Source organism: Rhinopithecus bieti, unplaced genomic scaffold, assembly GCF_001698545.2.
Source record: "Rhinopithecus bieti isolate Rb0 unplaced genomic scaffold, ASM169854v2 scaffold_27781, whole genome shotgun sequence".
NCBI lineage: Eukaryota > Metazoa > Chordata > Mammalia > Primates > Cercopithecidae > Rhinopithecus > Rhinopithecus bieti.
Window position 1 is genome coordinate 463,123 of NW_016812388.1, and position 19,909 is coordinate 483,031.

Consider the following 19,909-nt stretch of genomic DNA (forward strand, 5'->3'; position numbering starts at 1 on the left):
GTGTTTTCAGAAGTATTGTTATTCTGCAAATATTGTACATATATAAAATTTGAAAACAACTGAACTAAATTTCAACCCATTATTCTAAGTAGTATAAGAGTCCCTTATCTATTTAGCTCAACATGCTTTATTCTACCTGGACACCAATGGGTATATTATAGATTATGGTTATTTTCTTCAATGCCAATTTCAAAAACTGCACCAAAACACCTTATTTGCCTACTGTTCATAAATCCATCCAAATGACTTTTTTTTTTTTTTTTTTTTGAGGTGGAGTCTCGCTCTGTTGCCCGGGCTGGAGTGCAGTGGCCGGATCTCAGCTCATTGCAAGCTCCACCTTCCGGGTTCACGCCATTCTCCTGCCTCAGCCTCCCGAGTAGCTGGGACTACAGGCGCCCGCCATCTCGCCCGGCTAGTTTTTTGTATTTTTTAGTAGAGACGGGGTTTCACCGTGTTAGCCAGGATGGTCTCAATCTGCTGACCTCGTGATTCGCTCGTCTCGGCCTCCCAAAGTGCTAGGATTACAGGCTTGAGCCACCGCACCCGGCCCAAATGAATTTTTTATAATAATAAAAACTCAGGTTGGGTGTGGTGGCTCACACCTGTAATCCCAGCACTTTGGGAGGTTGAGGCGGGAGGATCATGAGGTCAAGAGATCGAGACCATCTTGGCCAATATGGTGAAACCCTATCTCTACTAAAAATATAAAAATCAGCTGGGTGTGGCAGCACACGCCTGTAGTCCCAGCTATTTGGGAGGCTGAGGCGGGAGAATCGCTTGAACCCAGGAGGCGAAGGTTGCAGTGAGCCAAGATTAAGCCACTGCACTCCAGCCTGTTGGCAGAATGAGACTCCGTCTCAAGAAAAAAACAAAAAACAAAACAAAACAAAAAACCTCATTAAAAAGTTGGAAAAACATACAAAACTGTGGAGAAAAAATGAAATCATTATGAATTCAAAGAAGCTATTATCTTACATGTATCTTGACACACTGATAACATTAATGGTGGGGAACTATTTCCTTTTGGGGATCATGATAACTTTCTTATTGATTTGTATGAGCTATTTATATATACAACAAGGTTATCTATATGCTCGCTATCTGTCAAATTTCAATTTGTTTTTCAAATTTCTTTTGACTATGTTTTTTAGGTACTTAAATCTCTACATTTTCCCTTAATATTTTTCCATTATTTATGTGTTTGGAAAGCCCTGACGGCTTTACTGGCTCAATAAATACTGCTTTTTTTTTTTTTTATTTTGAGATGGAGTCTTGCTCTGTCTCAAAATAAAAAAGGTGTTTAAATCAAAACACAGCTACCGCTTTTCTGCTAACTCACAGAAACTTGCAATGTCTTCCTTTATTAAGGAGTACCTGCCACTAAAATATTTTCAGCACGTTCCACTTTAAGTTCATTATTAAAAAGGTGAAATCTGTGGGAAAACTCTGATGCTTTACCTTTTCCCATTAAGAAATGTCCATTTATCCTAAGTTTTATGTCTTATCTATATCAAATGCTTCACAATAGCAAAACGATACCACCAGCGGTGTGGCAATAATTTGTGTAAAGAAAATGTGATGAACTTAGGTTTAAATAGTTCTACATTATAAACAGCTTTACTAAAACTTACGAAAGTCCATAAAACATTTCATTTAACTATAAAATCTACTTCAACCCTATATAGATTAGAAATTCCGTATGTCATATTGCAATAATTATAGAACCAATTTGGTAGACAGCAGTCTGTTCTTTCTACTTCCTAGCACTTTTTCTCATTCCTGTTTTTCTTTTCTCTTTTTATCATGTGTCAGCTAAGGCTACCTAAGAGAACTTGATCCATTTATTTAGCTCTCTCAGTCTAAATATGCCATAATTAAAATGGTTAGAAAACACTACGAATTATAGTCTTATGATAGGTCCACTGAACCTACACCTATTTTCTCCATCTTGCTGACTTTCTGACTTCTGCATATACTAAAGAGACTTTACCTCATATTTAGGCATCTCTGTATACTCCATAATCACATTTCGTACATCATTCTGCTGTTCCTATTTGAGGTAAGAAAACTATTCTCAAACTTAAAGGCAAATACAGAAAGGAAAAAACCTAGGTAATCATTACACCTCAATTTGCTTATAATAACCAATTAAATTCCAAGTTATCAATATCTAGTTGATATTGAGTTAGTACAATACTTTAATCAAAATATATGATAATAAAATACAAAATGTTACAATATAAAATGCATTTGAGTCTACTTTTATATGTAGGGTAGTAATATGGCCTGATAGCAATTACATAATTAACTTGGATCACATAAAAAGTAATCATTCATAGAAACTCCTATGTCATTATCATTGACTTGGTTCTAGCTTTAGGAAAGGTCCTGTTTTCACTGTGTATGTCACTTAACATTTCCACAGTGTAAGTTCTTTAAGGGCTAGAGAAGCTTAACACCTTTCTAAGTGTTTTTAATTATCTTGGTGTAGCCACGTTACTACTCTTAAGGCTCTAAATAGCCACAATATGTGATAGCAACATTTAATAAAACAAAACTAACTTGCAGGTAAGAAATACACCTTTTTTGCCAGCTGTCCTATATATTTTGAAACTTATTTAACAAACATTTATTGAATTATCTTGCATTTGTACATAATACACAATTTCTTCCTGCTAGACAATAGGTTTCTAAGAGTCAGGGTCATGTTCTAAGAAAACTTTTGGATCTGGGAAGAGTGAGCTCATTAAGTATTTAATCAGTGGAAAATATATGGGGAGAAGAAACTTTAGAAAAAGAAATGTAGGCCGGGCGCAGTGGCTCATGCTTGTAATCCCAGCACTTCCCAGCACTTTGGGAGGCTGAGGTGGGTGGATTGCTTGAGGTCAGGAATTTGAGACTAGCCTGGACAACACGGTAAATCCTCATCTCTACTAAAAATACAGAAATTAGCCAGGCATGGTGGCGTGCACCTGTAATCCCAGCTACTCAAGAGGCTGAGGCAGGAGAATCACTTGAACCCGGGAGGTAGAGGTTGCAGTGAGCTGAGATCACGCCACTACACTCCAGCCTGGGTGACAGCGAGACTCCATCTCAAAAAAAAAAAAGAAAAGAAAAAAAGAGAGAGAAAAATGTTAAATAGGTGATGTTTTCTATTTAATTAGTATAATTATGCAAGCTATTTGTACCTTTTCTTGTTCCTCAATTGTTTGTTTTTTCAAATTGAGGACAGCTTCAAATATTTGGCATCAGCATGTTAATGATGATATCTGCTAAAACTGTATTTTTACTGAAAAAACATTTAATTAAATTTTGAACTAAACATCAAGATAGTAAAATAAAAAGAACTGTGGATGTTTTAATAAGGATTTACTTACGGATAGTATTTCTTTTATCTTGTTTGATGTTTCTTTAAACCTCTGTAAATCCATGCTATCTCTGTGTCCTTTAATAGAAAAAAAGAGATTGCAATGAGAAATTTTTATTTTTTTTCACCAAAATAATGGCATTGCTTAAAGTTTATAAAAACAATAGATTTATGCTGCTTTTCAAGTACATTTGATGGCTTTGCAGTCTCCTTTAGCTCTTTTGATAAATAAAATTGAAAATTGCCAAGAAGCTGGTGAAGGTTATAGTTTTTTGTTTTTATTTGAGAACGAATCTCACTCTGTTGCCCAGGCTGCAGTGCAGTGTCGTGATCTTGGCTCACTGCAACCTCTGCCTCCCGGGTTCAAGCAATTCTCCTGCCTCAGCCTCCTGAGTAGCTGCGACTACAGGTACGCGCCACCAAGCCCAGCTAATTTTTATATTTTTAGTAGAGATGGAGTTTCACCATGTTAGCCAGGCTGGTCTTGAACTCCTGACCTCGTGATCCGCCTGCCTTGGCCTCCCAAACTGCTGGGATTACAGGCCTGAGCCACTGCATCTGGCCAAGATTATAGTTAAGTTTACACTAACGTTAAAAGCCAAAGTCCTTATAAAAGAAACCAACATGTGATATGCATAAATAGCTCGAAATTTAAAAGAAAAAAGGGGACCGAGCATTTTTTACTATTAATAAAAAATATATAAAAGTATTACATATATACGGATAATCAACCAAAAAGGAATGATTTATTCTTATGCCTATAACTTAAATAAGAACAGAAAAAAAATATTTTGGCAATAACACTTTAATTACCTTAATGAAAACTGTTTCATACATAGAGATTGTTCAGACAACATGTTAATAAGCCCATGAATAATCTCCACATTAAGGCCAGCCAGCAAGTTATTTAGGCACTGAACATGCTGATATTTACCGCTAGGCTATATGGAATTCACTCTAGATATACAGATACATAAATTTTCCTATATGATATACATGTCGAGAAAATATATATGATATAAACATATACCCCACTGGTAATACATTTAAAAACAGGCTAAAATGCATTTTTAAAAATAAACTGGAAATTAGCCGGGTGTAGTGGCACGTGCGTGTAATCTCAGCTACTCAGGAGGCTGAGGCAGGGGAATCGCTCAAACTCAGGAGGCAGAGGCTGCAGTGAACCGAGACTGTGCCACTGCACTCCAGCCTGGGCGACAGAGGGAGACTCTGTCTTAAATTTAAAAAAAAGGAATACATTTAATGTAGGAAAAGTTACATAGATACATAGATACATATATCTATGTATCTAGAGTGAATCCCATATAGCCTAGAAGTAAATATCAACATGTTTAGTGCCTAGATAACTTCCTAGGCTGGCCTTAATGTGGCAATTTTCCATGGGCTTATTAACATACTGTCTGAACAATCTCTATGCATGAAAGTTTTCACTAAGGTCTTTAATGTGTTACTGCCAAAATACTGTCTTATTTAAGCTATCATAGGTATAAGAATAAGTCATTCCTTTTTAAAATGTTCTCCTCTGTGACTATATAAATAGGTAGACCATAAATACTAATTTTCCCAGTAGATTCCTAGATTTCCATTGTTGTTCTGATATAATTATTAATAGTGCACCCTTTCACTTTTAAAGTGTCTTGGGTTGGGTAAAAAAATTATATGGTTATCTATTTACAGGGCACTGTTTTTTTTCCAGTTGATTCTAACCTCCCCTAGGAGGTTCTCCAACTACTTAACACTTAAGAATCACTTAAGTTTTTAACAGGAGTTGATGAAACCCAACTGAAGATATTCAAATTCAAAAGACAGAACCTAAAATTCCATCAAAGAGGTTATATGCCAATATAACTCTTATAGCCTAAGTCAGTCTATTTCCCATACTTCTGATTTTTTTTTTTCCCCATTTCATTCCTAGAGACAGGGTCTCATTCTATCACACACGCTATAGTGCAGTTGTGTGATCACAGCCCACTGCAGCCTTGAGCTTCTGGGTGCAAGTGGTTCGCCTGCCTAAGCCTCCTGAGTAGCTGGTACTTCAGGCACATGCCACTGCGCCTGACTACTTTTAAAAATTTTTTGTAGAGATGGGGTCTTGCTATGTTGCTTAGGCTGGTCCTCAACTCCTGGGCTGAAGCAATCCTGCCCGCTCAGCCTCCCAAAGTACCAGAATCACAGGTGTCTGATTCTTTCAAAAATTTTTATAATTATACTCTATGAAAAGATACTGACTTGTAACACAGTATGTGTTTTTATTATTTCTAAGGTGATTTTTATTTCTAAGGCGAAAAGTAAGTAATATTGATATACAAATATGAATTTGCCAAACTTACCTACAAATGCTCCAAATTCTATATTATCTCCTTCTGCAGCTTTAGAGCAAACAGTTTCTTGATCTTTGGTTCCTGTTTCCAAGTGGCTTTTGCAACTTGGCTGAGATGGTGTACTAACAAAAAATTTGGTTGGTGGGGATGACAGATGTGGTATGCTATTAGATGAACTGCTTAATTTTTGATTTTTATTAAATATTTTTAAGAGTTCTACCCCATGCAGTCTCTGTCGCAGTTCTGGAGGGGAACCAGCACTTGGGAATAAGGCACCAGAAGAGGAACCAGCCTCTGGAAAATTAAATTCTTTTCTCTGGGGTATTGCAGGTAAGTCTTGACCAAATATATTACACTGGGGATCTTTGTCATCTTTCATTAAAATATTACAAAGAAAAGGATTATTACTTTCAAGATCACCTTGAGCAACAGAGGAGCTAAGCGTATTTACAACACTATGCTTTTTCCATACAGAAGGTCTTACAGGACCATCATCAATAAGGTTTTGAGCCAAGTGTTTGGAAATGCTCAGTTCTCGGGTGATTTCATTATGAACTTTGCTAGCTTCCGACGCTTTCTGGGCAGTGAGTGTTTTTAATGTATCTACCGTCAGGGCTGAAAGATCTTGCAAATGGCCAATTTGAGAATCTAATGATTGTAATGATCTTTTTATGTAGTTGACACGATCTCCAACTTCTTTAATCTGAATGCACATCTGTTCCACTCTGTAGGAGAGAAATAAGTTTTTTTACAAATGTGAAAAAAAATGTAGAATTTTATTTTGTAGCCTCAAATAATAATGATAAAGAGAAAAATTGTAGATGCATTTAGCAAGATATGAAATAAGGTACAGTGTTTTTTTTTTTTTTTTTTTTTGAGACGGAGTCTCACTCTGTCACCCAGGCTGGAGTGCAGTGGCCGGATCTCAGCTCACTGCCAAGCTCCACCTCCCGGGTTTGCGCCATTCTCCTACCTCAGCCTCCCGAGTAGCTGGGACTACAGACGCCCGCCACCTCGCTCGGCTAGTTTTTTGTATTTTTTAGTAGAAACGGAGTTTCACCGTATTAGCCAAGATGGTCTCGATCTCCTGACCTCGTGATCCACCCGTCTCGGCCTCCCAAAGTGCTGGGATTACAGGCTTGAGCCACTGCGCCCAGCCAAGGTACACTTATTTAATTATACAAGGCCTACCTTATGTTTAAGAAGGATCCAGTGCTAATCTTACACTAAAATGCAAGATTTCAAAAAATATTTCTGTTCCACAGGCTACTTACTCCAATTACCCCACATCAAAGTAACACAAAATAGGCCGGGCACTATTTTGTGCCAGCACTTTGGGAGGCTGAGGCGGTCAGATCACAAGATCAGGAGTTCGAGACCAGCATGGCCAACATGGTGAAACCCTGTCTCTACTAAAAATATAAAAATTCGCCAGGTGTTGTGGTGCACGCCGGTAATCCTAGCTACTTACGAAGCTGAGGCAGGAGAATCACTGGAACCCGGGAGGCGGAAGTTGCAGTGAGCCGAGATTGTCACTGACCTCCAGCCAGGGCAAGAGAGCAAGACGCTGTCTCAAAAAAAAAAAAAAAAAAAAAAAAAAAAAAAAAAAATAACAACAGTAAAAGAAATCCTGTAAAATACTGAGGATAGTTTTACTTTTCTCCCTCTAAACAGTAAAGAACAGTAACTCTTCTATCTTCTGTAACTAGGGTAAAAAAATAAGAGACTGACCAAATGACTTACATGAAGTATTAATAGAACTGAACTATCTTTCCAATATATAACGTAAAACTATAACTAAACTTATTGTTTGACAAAATAAATTTAACAATGACCATTTAAAAGAGATATAACTAACAGATCCCATTTTGACAGATAACTGATTTATTAACTAAAGGGCTTCTGAACCTTTCGAAAGTGACACGAATTCTCTCTTCACTCCCAGAATGAAATTTGTCATCTTTTTCATTGAAATACATCTCAACACACTGCTCTTCAAAATCATGAAGTTTCTTTTGATCTTCTTCTGTTAAGAAAAGTTCTATGGGAGGAAAAGAAGAAAATCAATGTAGAGCTGTCAAGGTATCAACTTTAGCTCATAATTCTTACGAATTATTCAGGGTTTCTAAGACTACATCCATCATCTGCACTTTTTAAACTTTTACTTCTATGCTTCTAATGCACTAGACAAGTATCTTTCTTTTTTGCTTCACCATTGTGATGTCAACAGAATATGATCAGGTACTTCCTCCTCCTCTTCTGATTTCCTTTTCCTATACAACATCCTTCCCCTATCTCTCTCACACCTCTCCCTCATGTATCTACTCAGAGAAATTTAAGAACCAATTTGAAAGTCCCTATACCATTTTAAGCATAATTTGACACAGTATGATTAGTCTCACGCACACAGAATATACTAAAATTGTTATTGTTTAGAGAGCTGTAAAAATGGTTTGTAGAAGAGCAAAGAAGTTAGGTTTACACTACCATTTTAACAGAAACAGAGATGCCATTCTCATAACGAAGTTTAATGTTAAATCCATTTCTATAGATATATTGCACTTAAAAATTCCTTTATATTCAGGCAAATTAAACAAAAGCCTTTACCATAACATTAACCCACTAAGTCATTTTTGAATAAAATCAATATATAGCCTTCAGTGTAAAACTAAGAAGTAATAAAATGAAAATGTTTGCCTTAATATAGTTTACTTACTTGGTCCGTCGGAAGTCTTATCTTTCTTTCTTCTCTTACATATGCAGCAAAACAGAGAAACTATGTGGCTAAGAATGATAAGTGGAGGAGGCAGAACTGGTTTCTCATGATAAGCCATAATAAAATGATAACGCTGGTACTTCCATACAATATTGGAAATTGCCTTCACTTGTAAATACACATTGCTAGAGGAATAATGAATAAAAATAAAATAAACTTTGCTAATCATCTCTTAAAAAGTTTTAAATACTGATGATTTCATTGTAATTCTGTACTAAATAAGAATTCAAAAAAACACCCTTCTAACAAAACTAATAGCAAACGAGAAACTGGAAAAGATTAACACTCAGCAGAAAAAAATAATTTAAAAAATTTAGGGTGCTGCCTCCCTCTGCCCTTCAATCTGTTGCCTGATGGTCCCTGTCATTCACTGGGGTATGTCTGTGTTTGTATGTTTGTGTATGTATAGGGGAAAGAAGGGATCCTGAACTGTTCCCTTATCTGTCTTCTACCTCCTCCTTTGTTTAATAAAGGCTGAAGCTTTTTGTAAAAAAAAAATAATAATAAAATAAAATAAATAAAAAATTTAAAATATTTCATGTAAATGGGTAAGACATAAGAAAATACTCAATCTTATTAGTAATCAAATAAGTGCAAATTTTAAAAAACAAAATCCTGGCTGGACATGGTGGTTCACGTCTATAATCCTAGCACTTTGGAATGCCAAGAGGCAGGAGGAGTGCTTGAGGCCTGGATTGAAGACAAGCCTGGGCACCATAGTGAGACTCTGTCTATTTAAAAACAAAAAAGTTAGCCAGGCGTGATGGTGTATGCCTGTAGTCCCAGCTACTCTGGAGGCTAAGACAGGAGGGACTGTTTGAGCCCAGATGGAACAGCCTACAGTGAGCTGTGATAGTGCCACTGCACTCCAGCCTGGGCAACAGGTTGTCTCAAAAAATAAAATAAAATAAATTATTTTATTTACTATCAAATTGGCAACCACTAAAAAAACTAGTGTGGGCAGAGAGTTGAGGAAACAGGCCTATTTAGACTTAAATGCAAAAAGCCCTAAAAGTACATATACTGAACAGCCCTGCTTTTAGAAAAACATTCTAAACAAGCAAGTTTTGCTCACAGATTTAACTACAATGTGATGTTTAGGAGAAGAATTACAAACAATCTAATTGACCAATATAACATACTGGATTGAAAAACTATGATCTGTATCATGGAGTATCAGGTAGCCATTAAAAACAGACTGGAGAAGAACATTTGTTTATCTGAAATCATGTTCATGATGCTTTGCTTAGTTATAAAACAGTACATAAAATATAAAAATAGGCTAGGCACTGTAGCTCATGCCTGTAATCCCAGCACTTGGGGAGGCTGAAGTGGATGGATCACATGAGGCCAGGAGTTCAAGTCCAGCCTGGCCAACATGGTGAAACCTCATCTCTACTAAAAATACAGAAAAAATCAGCCAGGCGTGGTGGTGCACACCTGTAATCCCAGTTACTCGAGAGTAATCCCAGCTACTCGAGAGGCTGAGGTGCGAGAATCGCTTGAACCTGGAAAACGAAGGTTGCAGTGAGTCAAGATTGTGCCACTCTAACCTGGGTGACAGAGGGAGACTCTGTCTCAAAACTAAATAAATAAAAATATTATTTTGAAAAGAAAAATGGCTTATATATATTTGCAAAAAAAATGATAGAAAGGTGTACACCCAGATATTAACAGTGGAATTATTGATGAATTTTCTATACTGAATGCATATTTGTTGGTAACCGAGGAAAAATCCCAGATGACGACTACATTTATAAAGAAAACTGCACGTTGAAAGATAATCAAACTTAAAATTTAGAACTCATTTGATTAGGAAAAGCATCTCCTATTTGTAATTTTCAAATATAATTTTAGTAGTTTAAGCTTCAATATAATTTTAGATTTTAAGTTCTATAAATTTCCTTCAAAATATATAGAATCGCATATTAAATCATCTTATTATAATAAGCAATTGAACAAAATTCTTACTTGAAAAATGCAATAAGAAGATTAACCATAATGATATACTGTACAAAGAGGTAGACTGCTTGAAGAAATGGAGTCAACCACGTCCCAGGACCACAGATTTGAGGGATAACAGAATCATTTGCACACACTTTAGAAAGAAAGAAAGAAAAAAACAAAAACAACTTAAATATAGTAATTCACCAGTAACTGCTATTCATCAGTGTTTCTGGTTATTTATTTATTTAAAGTAAGTTTTGATTATGTACAAATCTGTTCCACAGATTCCAGCAAAAGCCTCTAGGCAGGGACCCCAGTTTAACAGTGTTCAAACACAAAAAGATGTTGTGAGAAATGTGGGTGCTATCTATTTTACAACTCTATTCCAGAAAAGAAAGTATATTTAGGTGTTACATTTACCCTTCGAGGCAGGGTTTAACCTGAGGAGCATTAAAGAGGGTAAAATTCCTGGATCAACCATATTTTAACATTTCTGTAAGAAAAATGTCTGAACTTTTTACTTTTTTCCTGAGACGGAGTCTTGCTCTGTCACCCAGGCTAGAGTGCAGTGGCACAATCTTGGCTCACTGCAACCTCCGGCTCCCGAGTTCAAGAAATTTCTCCTGCCTCAGTCTCCTGAGTAGCTGGGACTACAGGCATGCACTACCATGCCCGGCTAATTCTGCATTTTTAGTAGAGACCAGATTTCATCATGTTGGCCAGGCTGGTCTCAAACTCCTGACCTCGTGATCCGCCTGCCTTGGCCTCCCAAAGTGCTGGGATTATATAAGCATGATTCAACTTTAAGAGTATGGTTGACTCATAGCAAAACCTGTACATTTACAAACATAAAGAGTACTTAGTTTATCTTATTATGTCACAAAAATGGGGCTGAAGAAATAGCTAAAGTGTCTCTCAATTATACAGTGATTAGATTTGAATTCCTTGTTTTCATTACCCCATCTGAAAAATTTCTGAAGCCAGAACATAGCTAATTACAAACAAGGAAAGGAAGAGCTTTAATACCCCCCACAGCATAACAAGGAATAAAGTAAATTAGGCAAAGCAAGGATTAGAATTAAATAATGATGAATTAGTGGTAAGTTCTACCTAAATATTTATAGCACACTTAGCATTTAGTATTTGGTAGATTTTTTAGAGTATATGCATCAATGACATTCATAATGGCTCTATGATTCCTTGAAGTGGTTTTATGGGCAAATTAATGGTAAGGTCCTTTCACTCTTAAATAATTTTATGAATCTATTTCCATTCTATTCAGATTAGTTTGTGGAAGCAAATACCCAAGAAAGAGAATGCAGGAAACTAAAAAACTATACTCAACGCTTTATAACAACTACACAATTAGAGCCACATTATTAGAAAAATAGCAGACAGCCAGGTATGATGGCTCACGTCTATAATCCCAGAACTTTGGGAGACTAAAGCAGGCCAATCACTTGAGGTCAGGAGTTCAAGACCAGCCTGGCCAACATGGTGAAACCTTGTCTCTACTTAAAAAAACAAAAACAAAAAACTAGCCAGGCATGGTGGTGTGCAGCTGTAATCCCAGCTACTCCAGAGGCTGAGGCATGGGAATCACTTGAACCTGGAAGACAGAGGTTGCAGTGAGCTGAGATGGCACCACTGTACTCCAGTCTGGGAGACAGGGTGAGACTTTGTCTCAAAAAAAAAAAAAAAAAAAAGTAGCACACAATGAAAACCTGGAAACAATACCAAACAGAAGCCATTAAACACAAAATTTGACCAGGCTGGTAAAACAACATTAGTTTAACTACTGTTCAAGAACAAATAATGACCACAATTTTCTATGTGGCCACCCTTGGACCTAACCACAATCACTGCATGGCCAGCCCTTGACCTAATCACCCATAAATACGTGGGAAGGGAGTAACACAGATATTGGGGGAGGGAAGAGTGAAGGAAGAAGAAAGAACAAGAGTGAGAGAGAATTAACAAAATGAAGATTCTATAACTCAAATGTGGAAGTCAGCAGAATATCACTGAAAGCTGACAGCATCACTTATGTTCACAGGTTATCCAGTCTCATTGACTAAGACAACGTGAGTCAAAATGTGAATAGTAACAAAATTGAACAACAAACTTAATATTCTCTCTAAGAATAGGGTTGAATCAGTGGGAGTTATGTCATTGATTATCCAGAGAATGTACTCACAAGCTGCAACAAAAACCTTGAGTATCTGTCATCTGTAAAACTCAACATGCTGTAAGCTTTCAGTATTCACACAGGATCATTATTTTTGTAATTAACATTGTGCTTGACTTCTCAATATCGAATCTACCCTGAATTATCTATGCTAATCATGGTAATCCCATTCCCCTTGTCTGTAACCATTTTAGAGATAGGCAGGCCAAAGCCAACTCAAGCTAATGAAATGAAAGGACAGGCTCAAAAGGGAATTTCTGTGAAAGGGACATTTTCCTCTAAAGAGAACCATGGATAAATGGTGTCTCTTTCCTCCTGTTGCTAATGACAGTCTTATGATCATAAGGGAAACTTACAGAGCTGGCAGAAGGATGAAAAAGAACAAGTGTCCTTAGTTATGAATTAACCAACCCTAAAGACCACTGGACTTAGCTCAATATTGTTATGTGAGTTAATAAATGTCCTTACTGTGTAGGACAGTTTAGACTAGATTTCTATTACCAGCCACCAAAAAATTTCTAAAATACTTTTTCTTCCAATTAATTTGTATGTTTCTTTTGGAGTTCACTAATGCCTTTATGTGGGGCTTAGGTTGGTAATAGTTTGACTTCTGAAAATATACAATATTACTATAATTCAATACTGGCTTTAAAACATAAAATAACCAAAAGATAAATCTGTAAACATACAATTCTTACCATCAATTTCGTATGCATAAACTTCACCAAAAATCATCCAGTATGGATGAAAAACTATATCTTTAGCAAGTGTCCAAGATGGTGCTTCATGAGGATAAAGTATTGCCTTTCTGGGAACACCAAAACTAAGTAATACAAGAGCCATAATCACTACTATGTAGAACATATTGGCCACCTGTTAAAAAATGAACACTGTTAAAATACAAGGAAGTTTAAACACTATGACAAATCTTTTTAAAAGATTCTAATGTTCTAATAGACCAAAAAAATCCATTAAACACAAAAAATCTTTGAGATTCTTTCTGTTCCTAGTGATAGCTTTCAGAAAAATTTCATCACTACATAAATCTTAACAACTAGGAGATTATGTAAAAAAATCTATTAAGCTAAGCAAGTCATGGGCATCTTTAGCTACATAAAGAACTGTATCACCGGTTCAAACTGAAGTGTGCCTATTTCTGTGGTACCTGAAGATTTTCAAGAAGTACAGAGACACGGACAGATTTAGGGAATCAATTTCCATAACTGCCCTTTCCTAAAGCTTCTGTTCTTTTAATGGAGGCACAGACTCTCTCTTTTCCACTCTGCCTCTGACAATTGTACTTTGCCCACTTCACACAAAAAAAGAATACTTCCCACCCACCCTGAATCCATGGGTGCCTTGTCCTGGGATATGAAAACTTTCTACAAGCCAAACAAAACAATCTGAATTATTAGCATGGGTGTTGAAAAATTAAATGATACCAATGTCTGGGAAACAAATACTTTCGTAACTCATGTAGTTTGTAATTCTTTAAATTCAATAAAATTCAAAAAGGGCCCAATTGAGCTAAAACCTAGTAATTAATTGAAAAATTATTTTCATTGTTAAATCACAATGTGCATTTTGACATAATTATGTAAGGATTCAAAGAATTAAGCAGAATGCTATAATAAAACTTTACGTCCCATCTACTTATTTAGGTATATAAGTTCTCCAGACTGCACTGCTCATTGTCTAGCCTAGACAATATAGAAAAGTGAATATACGACCAGGAACAGTGACTCAAGCCTGTAATCCCAGCACTTCGAGAGGCCGAGGTAGGTGGATCACTTGAGCTCAGGAGTTTGAGACTAGCCTGGCCAACATGGTGAAACCCTGTGGCTACTAAAAATATAAAACTTAGCAGGGCGTGGGGGTGTGTGCCTGTAATCCCAGCTACTCAAGAGGCTTAGGCAGGAGAATCACCTGAACCCAGGAGGCGTAGGCTGCAGTGAGCCAAGATCACGCCCTGCACTCCAGCCTGGGCGACAGAGCGAGACTCCATCTTAAAAAAAAAAAGAGGGGGGGAATATACATATAAAAAAGTGAACACTTTCTCACTCTAGCAATATTGATGAATATTCATTCATAATCATCTAACTGAGGAGAAAGGCCTCATGCAAAAGAGAATACATTTACAATAAATCTGTACATTAATCTACTGTAAACTTAAAATAATTGTAATGACAACTTAAAATAAATTATTATGACATTTTCATATATTTTTAAAATGACTATACGGTGACAGTAGAAATGGAAAGTAAGATGTGAAAGGTAAAGGGGATAATAAGTAGTCAAGGCCGGATAAAGTAATTTTATAGGGGCTTAAGATTAGGAAGAAGTTGTGCAGACAGCTGAGAGTCTTAAAATGTCAATTCAAATGAAGAGATGAGACTTGATGCTTCATCTTGAAAACTGTGTTAGATGAACAAATAAATTTTCTTTTTAAATTAAGAGCTGGGTCTTTGCAACTTGCAGAGTCCTAACAGGCTCCAAAATTCTTAATTGGGTGTTCTTATATGCAAAATGGACAAATAACGCCTTCACTGAGCATTTGAGAGCATTACTGAGAGAATGCATGTTTTCAAATAAACAAAATATTACACAACAAACAACAAGTATATTAGGATAAAAGATTTTAAAAGGCAAAAAATGTATTAAAACATTATCCATGCTATTTGATATATTTTGGAATACAAATATTTATTTGTAAATAAAGGAAAAGCCAAGACAAATATTCTAAATGAAACCCAAATCTGTATTGACGTAAACTAAAATTATTCAAGGTCTATGGTTGATGATTCATAGTCATTTTTGCATTTCACATACCTTTTCACATAAAGCCTAAATGACAACTACTTTCCTTGTGCTTGTTATGAATTTAATTAATTAAAAATGTGAGTATCAGCTTGCTCATAAAAATGAGGATTCTTAAAGTGAAATTTTGCTGGGTGGGTGCGGTGGCTCACGCCTGCTAATTCCAGCACTTTGGGAGGCCGAGGTAGGCGGATCACAAGGTCAGGAGTGCAAGACCAGCCTGGCCAACATGGTGAAACCTTGTCTCTACTAAAAATACAAAAATTAGCCGGGCATGGTGATGTGCGCCTGTAGTCCCAGCTACTCGGGAGGCTGAGGCAGAAGAACTGCTTGAACCCAGGAGGTGGAGGTTGCAGTGACCCGAGATTGCACCACTGCTATTAAAAGATGTATTAGGTTGATGCAAAAGTAACTGCAGTTTTTGCAATTACTTTCAATGGCAAAAACTGCAATTACTTTTGCACTAGCCTATAAAGTGTGAGGGAGGTTTCTTCTTTTGAATCTTTTATTGTCTACAAGCTTTTCAAAGCTGTTTCCTCTGGTTAGAAACTCCCTGCTCAGAAGAAAACTCCCACATATTTTCTTTTTTTTTTTTTTCTCTTAATGATTATGCTTTAAGTTCTAGGGTACAGAAATACCATTTGACCCAGCAATCCCATTACTGGGTATATACCCAAAGGATTATAAATCATGCTATTATAAAGACACATGCACACGTATGTTTATTGCGGCACTATTCACAATAACAAAGACTTGGAACCAACCCAAATGTCCATCAATAATAGACTGAATTAAGAAAATGTGGCACATATACACCATGGAATACTATGCAGCCATGAAAAAGGATGAGTTCCTGTCCTTTGCAGGGACATGAATATAGCTGGAAACCATCATTCTGAGCAAACTGCTGCAAGGACAGAAAACCAAACACCGCCTGTTCTCACTCACAGGCGGGAACTGAACAACGAGAACACTTGGACGCAGGGCGGGGAACATCACACACCGGGGCCTGTCACGGGGTGGGGGTGGGGGGCAGGGAGAGGGATAGCATTAGGATAAATACCTAATGTAAATGATGAGTTAATGGGTGCAGCAAACTAACATGGCACATGTATACCTATGTAAATCCTACATATTTTCTAAACTCCTTTGAAATGCCATAATCTTTGTGAAAGCCTTCATGACAGAATTGGTTACTAGCTCTTCTATCTTCACATAACAATTTATCGTATTTTTCAATAGCTACCTATCTGTTCACATGTCTATATTTAAAGACTCAATTGTTGAGTTCCATGAGGATCTGAACCATGTCTTATTCATCTTTGTAGCCCCAGCTTAGTTTAATTCTTAACATGTAATAGATACACAATGATGAAATAATGAACGTTAGATCTAGAACAGTAACCATTATGAAACTTCCAAAGGGGGATGTACAGGGAAGCTGGCACTAGGGGAAAACAGACAATGATGGAATAAATGACTAGTTGACAAGGAGAAAGACATCCTAGTGGAGGGTGGTTTTAGCGAAGATCACAAATAAAGACTTCTGTACTTCCTAACTCTTCCACTTACATTACCATTAAAGTAACTAGACACCACTAAGTCACTAAATAACCTGATAAGCGTAAGAGCTACAACATCTTTTTTGCACACTAAAATGTTAGGCTAAACCCAATTCTTCCCAAAAAATCTTAACTGCCCTATTTTTCCTTGAAATACCATAAGAATGCCAAAATGTGTGAATAATGAGTAACACTTTGATGTGAAAAACAGTACACCAGTAATTCTCAAGAGGGGGGAAGACACATTCTCTTGGAGGGGAAGAGTGCAGTGTGAAACTGCAAATATAATAAATTATATTTAGAAAACCTAAAAATCTTGTTTTCAAGATGCAAAGATAATCTTGTGAGCTTAGTATGGTTACTCAAGAAATACTTAATTTAGAAGACTTTTTTTTATTATTATACTTTCAGTTCTAGGGTACATGTGCACAACTTGCAGGTTTGTTACATATGTATACATGTGCCATGTTGGTGTGCTGCACCCATTAACTCGTCATTTACATTAGGTATATCTCCTAATGCTGTCCCTCCCCACTCCCCACAGCCCACGACAGGCCCCAGTGTATGATGTTCCCCATTCCCCACCCTGTGTCCAAGTGTTCTCATTGTTCAATTCCCACCTATGAGTGAGAACATGTAGTGTTTGGTTTTCTGTCCTTGCAATAGTTTGCTCAGAATGATGGTTTCCAGCTTCATCCATGTCCCTACAAAGAACATGAACTCATCCTTTTTATGTTGCATAGTATTCCACGGTATATATGTGCCACATTTTCTTAATCCAGTCTATCATTGATGGACATTTGGGTTGGTTCCAAGAGAAGACTGATTTTCTAAGATTAAGGGAGCATAAGAAACTCTGCGAATAGCTTTTTATACTTATTAAAATGGGACAAATATTTTAAAATAATTGAGAAACTACATATATTTTTAAAGCATATTTTGATAAAACTACTGTATAAATTTATTTACGAGAAGTTTGAAACAAACACGTGCATTCATATATGTCTTGAGGGATGGAAGGATGTACATTAAACTGTTAATAGTGAGTATCTCTGAATAGTGATTTGTCTGCATTTGCTGAAATTTCCTAGGATGAACAGGAATTTCAGAATAAGGAATAGCAATAGCTATATTACAAATTTTGCCTTTTTCATCACTGAAAACCAAAAGGAATTATGGCAAGGAGTAGACCCAATATATTTTAGATTCAGTGTATAAAAAAATTACACATTTAACTTGACATCTAGATTTTAAAAAATAAAACCTGCCACTCAGATAAGACTAAGGAAAAGAGCAAATACTGTGCATACTGTATTAGGAAAAGATTAGGTATCCTGGATTTAACTTTTAAAAAATAGCCTGGGTCAGGCCAGGTGTGGTGGCTCATGCCTGTAATCCCACCACTTTGGGAGGCCAAGGCGGGCAGATCATCTGAGGTCAGGAGTTTGGGACCAGCCTGACCAACATGGTGAAACCCTGTCTCTACTAAAAATACAAACATTAGCTGGGCATTGTGGCGCATGCCTGTAATCCCAGCTCCTCGGGTGGCTGAGGCAGGAGAATCGCTTGAACCTAGGAGGCAGAGGTTGCAGTGAGCCAAGATAGCGCCACTGCACTCCAGCCTGGGCGACAGAGTGAAACTCCGTCTCAAAAAAAAAAAAAAAGCCTGGATCGGTAAAGACAGGAAAAAGGAGTTACCTACAGACATAAACCATAGATTGTATAGCTAACATTATCTTGCAAAGCACAAAATGGGTGTAGGGGATTGGGATTGAGCATGAGAAACTCTTAAGGAATGGCTGATTTGAAGTATGAGGCAAACAAACATAAAATAAAAGACATTCACTGGCTCAAATAAAACTATGTTAATAACATTTTGTGATTTTAAAAAAATCAGTAAACCCATGAGTATTATCAAACATCTCTCAACTTACCATTTTCCAATCATCATTACATAAGGTCCCGCCTGTTGATTTACAGCTAGAAAATCTAGCAAACGCACATACCAAAATATTATGTTAAGACAGTAAATTAATCTTCCAGCCACAAAACATGATTATCATATGCATTTGCAAAGTTCCATTTTGCTCCAAATCTTAGTCCAAATCCAATGAAGAAAGAAATTATGGCAATTGTATCACTGATGTTGAAGTAATCACTAAACCATACTTTAATCTTCTGGTTTACTTTCCCAGCTTCAGACATAAAATCTAAAGGTTTAACAACAACAAAAAAAGTTTAATCAATTTATTCCTATTAAAACACATACAGCAATCAATTATAACATCACAGAGTTTCACATAGCTTTTATTTATTTATTAATTTATTTATTTTGAGACAGTCTCGCTCTGTTGCCCAGGGTGGAGTGCAGTGGCGCAATCTCGGCTCGCTGCAACCTGCGTCTCCCAGGTTCAAGAGATTCATCCAACTAAGAAGCTGAAAATGCAGATTACAACCCAGTTCACTAGACCTGGATTGTAAAATACTTTTGAAAATTGTTTTATTTCAAATCAAAGCAGCACCTGGATATCCTGGTAGTAGCTGCCAAACCTGCCTTCTTTGTAGAAAGTAAATAACTCAATGGTCTAAGTAGCTGTATTTATCTAACTTATTTAAAACATATGCCTCTTCTCCTGAATATATGAATTTTAAGAATTATCTTTTGAGAGGAATGGCAACACATTCACATCTTCAAAATTCATGGTGTATCATAAATACTGCAAAGTATCTGTTTCCCTCTTCTCCCTTAGCCAATTAATCACTCTTCCCACTAGAGGCAACCACTACTATTACTGTCTCATGAACACCTGCAGAACTATTTTATGAATATACATATTTTAAAATGTTTTGCAATTTGCTTTTATCATTTAACAAATCAATTTATAAACATGCTGATAAAACAACAGATTT

The 19,909-nt window shown here is 36.6% G+C and overlaps 1 protein-coding gene and 1 long non-coding RNA gene across 2 annotated transcripts in view; one reads left to right on the forward strand and one right to left on the reverse strand.

The window, feature by feature from the left end:
• TRPM7 (transient receptor potential cation channel subfamily M member 7) overlaps window positions 1-19,909 on the reverse strand; it is a 58,491-nt gene that overhangs the window by 29,361 nt on the left and 9,221 nt on the right. Inside the window, exons 7-13 of the mRNA XM_017896181.1 lie at window positions 13,319-13,493; window positions 10,457-10,583; window positions 8,426-8,610; window positions 7,618-7,750; window positions 5,719-6,434; window positions 3,374-3,445; window positions 211-277 (exon numbers count right to left, since the gene is read on the reverse strand). Of these exons, the coding sequence (XP_017751670.1) occupies window positions 211-277; window positions 3,374-3,445; window positions 5,719-6,434; window positions 7,618-7,750; window positions 8,426-8,610; window positions 10,457-10,583; window positions 13,319-13,493 (1,475 nt within the window). The remainder of the gene's footprint in view (window positions 1-210; window positions 278-3,373; window positions 3,446-5,718; window positions 6,435-7,617; window positions 7,751-8,425; window positions 8,611-10,456; window positions 10,584-13,318; window positions 13,494-19,909) is intronic.
• LOC108544827 (uncharacterized) lies at window positions 5,958-14,386 on the forward strand. The gene is made up of 3 exons (XR_001889962.1): window positions 5,958-6,039; window positions 7,655-7,791; window positions 14,282-14,386. It is a non-coding gene; the product is annotated as an uncharacterized LOC108544827 (long non-coding RNA).